At 49.3% G+C, this 8880-nt stretch overlaps 2 protein-coding genes across 2 annotated transcripts in view; one reads left to right on the forward strand and one right to left on the reverse strand.

The window, feature by feature from the left end:
- The window catches only part of btaf1 (BTAF1 RNA polymerase II, B-TFIID transcription factor-associated), a 22798-nt gene extending 13934 nt beyond the window's left edge, over nucleotides 1–8864 (forward strand). The window contains exons 21-38 of the mRNA XM_037677606.1: nucleotides 717–901; nucleotides 971–1127; nucleotides 1200–1309; nucleotides 1387–1588; nucleotides 1715–1863; nucleotides 2464–2616; nucleotides 2753–2874; nucleotides 3058–3225; nucleotides 3309–3386; nucleotides 3459–3588; nucleotides 3666–3807; nucleotides 3888–4018; nucleotides 4772–4894; nucleotides 5196–5348; nucleotides 5438–5649; nucleotides 5728–5887; nucleotides 5980–6150; nucleotides 8160–8864. Coding sequence (XP_037533534.1) covers nucleotides 717–901; nucleotides 971–1127; nucleotides 1200–1309; nucleotides 1387–1588; nucleotides 1715–1863; nucleotides 2464–2616; nucleotides 2753–2874; nucleotides 3058–3225; nucleotides 3309–3386; nucleotides 3459–3588; nucleotides 3666–3807; nucleotides 3888–4018; nucleotides 4772–4894; nucleotides 5196–5348; nucleotides 5438–5649; nucleotides 5728–5887; nucleotides 5980–6150; nucleotides 8160–8309 — 2696 coding nt within the window. The 3' untranslated portion in view covers nucleotides 8310–8864. The remainder of the gene's footprint in view (nucleotides 1–716; nucleotides 902–970; nucleotides 1128–1199; nucleotides 1310–1386; nucleotides 1589–1714; nucleotides 1864–2463; nucleotides 2617–2752; nucleotides 2875–3057; nucleotides 3226–3308; nucleotides 3387–3458; nucleotides 3589–3665; nucleotides 3808–3887; nucleotides 4019–4771; nucleotides 4895–5195; nucleotides 5349–5437; nucleotides 5650–5727; nucleotides 5888–5979; nucleotides 6151–8159) is intronic.
- Nucleotides 1–8880, reverse strand: part of LOC119421085 — a gene marked incomplete at its 3' end in the record, with an annotated part of 641076 nt that overhangs the window by 99049 nt on the left and 533147 nt on the right.

An 8880-nucleotide genomic window follows, 5' to 3' on the forward strand; every position in this document is an offset into this window, starting at 1 on the left:
AACGTCCCAGTGGCTTTTAAACCCCAAAATACATTAAAGACTGGTTCATCCCAAAGATCCAGTCCCCCGGCACAAACAGAGTAATGTTGTGTATGTTGTTCAGTGTCAGGAGGGTGATCAGTCTTACATTGGGGAAACTAAACAGCCACTGGCCAAAAGGATGGACCAGCACAGAAGATCAACATCATCAGGCCAGGACTCTGAGGTCTACACTCATCTCCAGGCCAGAGGTCACTCTTTCAGGGATGAAGATGTTCACATCCTGGACAGAGAGGAACGATGGTTTGAGAGAGGAGTAAAGGAGGCCATCTTTGTGAAAAGAAACCGTCCATCATTAAACAGGGGCGGAGCCTCCAGGTTCAACTGTCCCCCTCTTACAATGCTGTGATTGCTAGTATCACTCAGCCCTCTGTGAACAGTAAACAGCCATCAGGTGCTAATGATCCATTGTTAGGCTGATGGTCCTTCTTGAGCATGTGATCAGCTGGTTTTGGTTGTCAGCAGCAAACTGGTTGATCCACTCTGAGAAGGTGCTATTTAAGAGACTGAGCTGAATACAGCACCTCAGACTGAAGAAGTCCTTTGGATGAAGGACGAAACATTTCAACAAGAAGAATCATCCAGAGGACCGGACTCCACCTTGTTAGTTTTATCTTCCTGGATTATTGAGCAGCATCAGGATATTTTTCACGGGGTTCTATTTTTGTATTTTTAAGGTAGTGGCTTGGAAAAAGATGGCGTGCATCACATTGTGAACAAAACCCAAGGGATCATCACCCTGTACCGGCACCAGAGGGCTGCGTTTGCCATCACCAGTAAGAGGGGTCCGGCCCCAAAAAACCCCAAAACTCCCACAACAGAGCTTCCTCCGGGCAGCACCATAAGCACCGACAACGATGAGGTACCAAGAGTTCCTAAATATTGCTTGTCCTCATATTTCCATCAATAAATGATATTTTTTTTCTTCCAGAGTAAAAAGCCATTACTGATCCAGAGGAGAGGGGCGGAGTTCACTCTGACGACCATTGCCAGGCACTTCGGTACAAACCTCGCCAAGTGTCTGCCGTACCTCTGGGAGAGCACGGTGGGGCCTTTGAGAACCGCGGCCATGGCAGATCTGTCCATTGGTATGTTTGTTTTCTTGTTGCCTGTTTGTAACTGCTGTGCTCTGAATCACGGTTCCTCTTCCTGTCGTTTAGATCGAGCGGCTCAGCTGGAGCGAGGCGACGCTGCAGCTCAGGAACTGGTCAACTCTCTGCAAGTTCTGGAGGTCATGGCTGGAGCCATGGCTGCTGAGCTCAGGCCGTTGGTAAGGCCACGTCCAAAGTTTCATCTTTAAAGCAAATGTCAAGTCTGAGACATTAATCTGGTTCTGATTCTCTGTAGTTACTGGAACACCTGCCTCATCTGTTCACCTGCCTGCAGCACCCGTACACCGCAGTGCGACACATGGCGGCGCGCTGCGTAGGTGTGTTCAGTAAGATCGCCACCCTGGAGACCATGAACCGTTTCCTGGAGTGTGTTCTCCACTGGTTAGCTGCTATTGATGACCGCACCAAGCAGGAGGGCGCCATCGAAGCTTTAGCTTGTATCCTTCAGGGAAACCTGAAAGTATTTTTTTATTGAGCTGTTGTACTTTTCTTCTGATGGTGTGAACGTCTCAGACTTGGCAGCTGGTCCTGCAGATTATCGTCCTTGACCAGCGTGTCTCCAGGCGTCATGGAGCAGCTCGATGTAGACATCGTGCCCTACATCGTGCTGCTGGTGGTTCCGGTGTTGGGCCGCATGAGCGACCCCGGGGACAGCATCCGCTTCATGGCCACGCAGTGTTTCGCCACACTGATCCGCCTGCTGCCGCTGGAGGTACGCACACCCAAGCAGACGTGACATCATCGATCCGTTGGAGAAAAAAAAAAACACACCCTCTAATCCTACACAGGGGTCCCAACCCTGGGCCCTGAGGAACACCATCCTTCATGTTGTAGTTGCTTCTCTGCTCCGACACAGCTGATTTTAATAAACAGGTTTCTGCAGAACATGAGGAAGTAATTAAATCACTGATCAGGTGTGTTGGAGCAGGATGGTGTTCCTCAAGGACCAGGGCTTGAACCACTGCTTTATATGAGGCATTGATATAAAATAATTAGATTCTTACCAAGTCCTAAAATCAGGTGAAAACATTTTACATGGCAGCATCAAATAAATCAAGATAAGAATGATGGAGACACATCAAGGTGTTGGAGAGAACAACTCCCAGCATCTGTCTCTGCTGCTGCTCTTTTATTTTGAAGGGATTTTAAAGTGGAAACTGGTCTCAGGTGAGCTCAGCTCCACCGTCAGGACGTTGTTGCCAACTATTCAGAGTGTTTTTGTTTAAACCCATTTCTTTTGCAGATTTTAAGTTTCTGCTGATCAGTTTGAGGTCCTGACGTAAAAGGTCACAGTTTAATTTTTTTAAACCAGGCAGGTATCCCTGATCCACCGGCCATGTCTGCTGACCTGATCGAGCAGAAAGCAAGAGAGCGTCACTTCTTGGAGCAGCTGTTGGATGGGAGAAAGCTGGAGAACTACAAGATCCCGGTGCCGATTAAAGCCGAGCTCAGGAAGTACCAGCAGGTCGGTGGTGGATCCTCGTTGCTGACGAGCTTAAAGAGCTCCGAGAAAGCGTGGAGTTGATTTCATGACAGTTTGTGTTCATCTCCGGCTGCGCTTGATTCTTTCATTCATCAGATGTTCTCGTGTCGTTCTGTAGGACGGAGTGAACTGGTTGGCCTTCCTCAACAAATACAAGCTGCACGGGATACTGTGTGACGACATGGGCCTTGGAAAGACGCTGCAGTCCATCTGCATCCTGGCAGGAGATCACTACCTCAGGTACCGAGTCCAAACAGAATCCCGTGCACGTGATGCAGAGAAATGAAGCGTTTGCTAGAACACGTGCGTGCGTGTGAATTTAATGAAGATGTGAAGAGGGAACTGAGGCGTGTCGGGTGTCGATCACTTCATCCTCTTGAAGCGTTTGACGACGTCGTCTCAGATGAACTGCGTTTATTTCAGGACACAGGAATACGCCCAGACCAAGGCTGCAGACAGCAGCCCTCTCCCCTCCCTGGTGGTGTGTCCTCCCACGCTCACGGGCCACTGGGTGGACGAAGTGGAAAAGTTCTGTGCCAAGGAGTACCTGAACCCGCTGCATTACATGGGGCCTCCTATAGAACGGATGCGGTACGGATTAGTGAGTTTGTTGCAGGGGTCTGGGTCCTGCGCTGCTTCATGTTCATGCTTCATGTTGTGCTTCATTTCTTCAGGTTGCAGCATCAAGTGAAAAAACACAATCTCATCGTCGCCTCTTACGACGTCGTACGGAACGACATCGACTTTTTTAGGTGAGCGTTCTTCAAAATGTCTTTATGTGGACGCAGGCACCCCAGGTGACCATCTCTTCTTTTTCACCACAGGAACATCAAATTTAATTACTGCATCCTCGACGAGGGTCACGTCATCAAGAACGGCAAAACCAAACTCTCCAAAGCCATCAAACAGATCGCTGCAAACTTCAGGGTCATCTTATCAGGAACACCCATTCAGGTGCGGGCTCAGCACCACCACTTGTTGGACGTTGGACTCCACAGAAGCGTTGACGGTTTTTCTCTTGGTGTCCTCAGAACAACGTCCTGGAGCTCTGGTCCTTGTTCGACTTCCTCATGCCGGGTTTCCTGGGAACGGAACGGCAGTTTGCTGCTCGCTACGGGAAACCCATCCTGGCCAGCCGGGACGCCAAGAGCTCCTCGCGAGAACAGGAAGCAGGCGTGTTGGCTGCTCTTCTTCCAAATGTCTCTTCTTCGTTGTTAAACGTTCTGTTAGAATGACAGTTTTGTCCTCGTTAGGAGTCCTGGCCATGGAAGCCTTGCATCGACAGGTGCTGCCTTTCCTTCTGAGGAGGATGAAGGAGGACGTCCTCCAGGATCTTCCTCCTAAAATAATTCAGGACTACTACTGCAACCTGAGCCCTCTGCAGGTACGTCTCGTCTCCAGGCTGCGACGCTTTAAGACCGCTGGTGCAAAACTCAGAAAATATTTACTTTTTTCTTTGAAGTTTCACTGAATCCTGAATGTTTGCAACCAGCGAGTCGTGCCGACGAGTTAAAAAATAAAATAAAATTGTTGGCGAAACCTAATTTAGCTGAAGCTAATTCCACTAATTGTTTCCAGAGTTAGTGAAGATGCTAATCCTCCAAATGAGAACTTTGTTCTGCTGTTGGCAGATTAGCAGAACTGATCACTTGTGGTTCAGTTTGTTCCCCGACTCACTTAAAACCTGTTTATTTTTTCTATTCAGTTTGTTTAAGCTTCCTGTCATCTTCCATTCAAATCATTCTTTAAAAAGAGTTCTCCAAGTTTTACTTCCACAACTAAACGTTTCAAATGATCTCGACTCGATGAGGAGAAGATGCAAACGTCTCGAGACGTCTTGGACACTTCCTGTCAACATGGCTGCTCTTCCTCTGATCCACAGAAGAATCAAATAAAACGGGACGAACCCGGAAAGAGTTCTTGTTTAAAATGCAGCATCCTTGATCTGGGGTCAAAGATTGTGACGGTTTTAAATTTAAACATGGAACACAATCGGTTCAGTTTGTCTCGTAGAAGCAAAACCACGGAGCGATTTTTAGGAGTTTATTTCTGCCCTTTCGTTTCAACGTGCACTTGAAGACGAGCTCACCTTCATCCTTTTGAGCACGAACCTGAAAGGCTGCCTCACTTTCTGCAGGTCCAGCTTTACGAAGACTTTGCCAAGTCCAGAGCCAAGGCCAGCGTGGAGGACAGCATCTCTTCGGTCTCGAGTGAGGAAGAGGAGAAGCCTAAACTGAAGGCCACGGGCCACGTCTTCCAGGTGCGCTTCATTTACTCGCCGTTACTTTTTACACTTGAATCTTTTTCTCCCGTTCCAACAAATCCAGCGAGATCTCCGAGCTCGGAACGCTCGTGGTGTTTTCAGACGATGTTTCTGCAGCGTGGCAGGTTGTTACAAATGTTGGATTTATTTATTCATAAATGTGGAAAATATCTGATTTATTATTTTTTATCTAAACTGGTGTCGACGTGGTCCGAGTTACTTCTTGAAGAGTTTTCCATTTCAGTGTTTTGGTCCGTTTCTTTACCGCAGTAATACTCAGTTTCATGTCTGGGTCCAGGCGCTGCAGTACCTGCGTAAGCTGTGCAACCACCCGAGCTTGGTTCTGACCCAGCAGCATCCAGAGTACAAGCGGATCACGGAGCAGCTGGCGGCTCAGAACTCGGGCCTGCGGGACATTCAGCACGCGCCCAAACTCTCCGCCCTCAGACAGGTAGTCGGACGCAGCGTCTTGGTGGTTTTATGAGAACTCGTCGGTCGTGCAGCAGCTCCGTTTCACACTGTGGTTCTGACCCGTTTCAGCTGCTGCTGGACTGTGGTCTGGGTGGTGGAGGAGGGTCCGAAGGCGCCACCGAGGCCGTGGTGGCCCAGCACCGCGTGCTGATTTTCTGTCAGCTGAAGAGCATGCTGGACATCGTAGAGCACGACCTGCTGAAGCCCAAACTGCCGTCAGTAACCTACCTGAGGCTGGACGGCAGCGTGCCGGCCGGGCAGCGCCACGCCATCGTCTCCAGGTCCGAACCCGGTTAATGGAAACATTCCAGGGAACAAATGGAGATGAGACTTCACGTGTCTTCTGGTTTGATTCTCAGGTTTAACAATGATCCGTCCATCGACGTGCTGCTGCTCACCACACATGTTGGTGGTCTGGGTTTGAACCTGACCGGCGCCGATACCGTGGTGTTCGTGGAGCACGACTGGAACCCCATGAGGGACCTGCAGGCCATGGATCGGGCTCATCGGATCGGACAGGTACTGGTGTCCAACCCAAGCTCCTCCTGTAGCGACGCTTCACGTGATTCTCTGTAATCAAAGTGACGTCGTGACTTGTCTGCTTGGTGCAGAAACGGGTCGTCAACGTCTACAGGCTGATCACTCGAGGCACGCTGGAGGAGAAGATCATGGGGCTGCAGAAGTTCAAGATGAGCATCGCCAACACCGTCATCAACCAGGAGAACACCAGCCTGCAGAGCATGGGCACGGACCAGCTGCTCAACCTGTTCACCCTGGACACGGTGAGGCTCGCAGGTCCTGCACGTCGAGTCGGCTTTATTTATGAAGCACGTTTAAAACAGCAGCCGTTACCAAAGTGCTGGACAATAACATCAATGAGTCAAATTAATGGGAAAAATAAAAGATTAATTAAAAGCATTAAAGAAAAACACAGAACAAAAATAGTAAACCAACTCTCGCTGTGAAAGCTAGAGAAAACGGATGTTGGCAGAGACTTAAAAACAGGAAGTGAAGTGGTCTGTCTAATGTTGGGCCAGGTTGTTCCAAAGTTTGGGGCCCACAACTGGAAAATCCCGATCTCTGAGCTTCAGTTTTTGTTTTTGGAACAGACAAAAGCCGCTGATGATCTCAGCGCCCCAGAAGGAACACATGGTTGCAGTAGCTCAGACAGATGAGGGTGCAAGACCATTGAGGCACTTGAAGGTCAACAGGAAAATTTTAAAATCACTTCTGATATGTACAGGGAGCCAGTGAAGGGAGGACACAACTGGAGGAATATGCTCCAACCTACATAAGTTGAGTTGAGCTGCAGCATTTTGGATGAGCTGGAGATGTGAAATGGACACCTGGCTGACTCCAGCATAGAGTTTTAGTCCAGTCAGGTTGTAATGAAGACATGGACTATTTTTCAAGGTCAGATCAGGTCAACTGCCTTAACTGGAAGAAGCTTTTCTGCAGAACAGAGTTGATTTGTTTGTCAAACTTAGTCAGAGTCTAAAACCATCCCGAGATTTTCAACAGACTGTTTTAAGATGTGACTGAAGAGAGTCCATGTTTCCATAATCAGACTGTGGTTTAGCTTTAATGTCGTCCTGACGTTTTAAATGGTAAATGGTAAATGGAGCTTACTTCTATAGCGCCTTCCAGCCCCCTATGAGGGGCCCCAAGGCGCTTTACAGTACCAGCCATCCACCCATTCACACGCACATTCATACACCGGTGGCGGTAGGCTGCCATGCAAGGCGCCATCCAGTCCCACCGGGAGCAACTCGGGGTTAAGTGTCTTGCCCAGGGACACAACGGCACATGGTGTGGGAAGTCGGGATTCGAACCTCCAACCTTCCGATCAGAGGTCGGCTGCCACTACCACTGCACCACGGGCGCCCACAGAGCGCCCTCTTTAACAGAGGGTGAATGGAGCAAGCACCAGCTGGTTTCAAGGGCAGATAAATCTGACAGTCATCAGCATAACAATGGAATGAGGGCAGCACAGTGGAACAACTGGTAGAGCTGCTGCCTCTCAGCAAGCAGGTCCCTGGTTCAAATCCCGGTCCAGGGGCCTTTCTGGGTGGAGTTTGCATGTTCTCTCCGTGCATGCGTGGGTTTTCTCCGGGTGCTCCCGTTTCCTCCCACAGACCAAAAACATGCATGTTAGACTGATTGGTGACTCTAAATTGTCCCATGGTGTGAGTGAGAGAGTGAATGGTTGTTTGTCTAGTTTGTCTCTGTGTCCCTGTGATGGACTTGCGACCTGTCCAGGGTGTACCCCGCCCCTCGCACAGTGATAGCTGTACATGGGCACCAGTGACCCCCGTGACCCAAAAAAGGAAGAAGTGGGTAAAACATAATTGATGAGTGGATGGAACAATATAATGAAAATGTTTCCTCAGGATAGAGAGCCAGAGGGAGAGAATGGTGAGAACAAAAGGAGTCCAAGAATTGAGCCCTGTAGGATCTCACCAATGGATCTCTAGGAAAGAGGCATTGAAGCAGATACGTTATTGCCAACCTTGACACAGAAACTCCTGTTACTCGGGTATGAGCGGAACGGGCAGACACGGGTGACATGGTGAGGTTCTCGGGTCCTGCAGGTCAGGTTTAAAATATCTTGATCTCTTCTTCCATATGAGACGTAAGGCGTGCAGCAGACACTTTTTTTTTTTTGTATCGAGCCTTTTTAAAGTTCAGAAGCAGTTTGTGTACTTTCAGTTTGTGTACTAAAGAAGAGAAACTGGCAGACGTTCAGGTCAGAACCATGTCGGGCTAAACTTTGTTTTTCTGACCGTTTCAGGATGAGAAGGGAAGCGCAGGTGAGCAGGCATCGTCAACCTCAGGGAAGGCCTCCATCAAGTCCGTTCTGGACGGCCTGGGGGAGCTGTGGGACCAGCAGCAGTACGACTCCGAGTACAACCTGGACAGCTTCATGCACTCGTTGCATTAGTCGCCCCGTCAGGAGGCTGAGCAGGACGTGACCTCAGCCTGAAACGTCTCGCAGCAATAAGCACAGCCAGAATAGGAACTCTGTATGTTTTAGATGTATGACAGGAATCTGCAGGAGTGCTGTTACAGCATCACTTTCCTTCACTGTATCAGACATCCCATAATATACTTTAGAAATGAACCATCTTCAACCAACTGCTGAGTGGAAAGCAACAAACATCTCCAGTGTTCGTTTACATCCTCTTGATATTTATAGTTTGTTACAGCAGCAGGTGCTACTTTACCTCCTGCTGCCTTTTTGCACTTCACTTTACCAGAGTACTCAGTGTTAGGACTGCTTCCAGCACCGCTAACAGTTGGACCCCCCCGGCCCCGCCCTGCCACAGTCTTAAAGTACTGCTGTACCCAGCCGTGAACGTCAGAACCTCCAAACGACGAACGGGTGTCTGTTCCACAAAGGGAATCTGTGAGCAGAAACCAGAGCTGAGCTCCAGCAGCGCGGCTCCTTCTCTCTGAGCTGCTCTGGGAGGATCCAGAACCTGCAGCCAGCCGGAGGATCCAGAACCTGCAGC

The sequence above is a fragment of the Nematolebias whitei genome, chromosome 1 (assembly GCF_014905685.2).
Source record: "Nematolebias whitei isolate Nwh7 chromosome 1, NemWhi1, whole genome shotgun sequence".
NCBI lineage: Eukaryota > Metazoa > Chordata > Actinopteri > Cyprinodontiformes > Rivulidae > Nematolebias > Nematolebias whitei.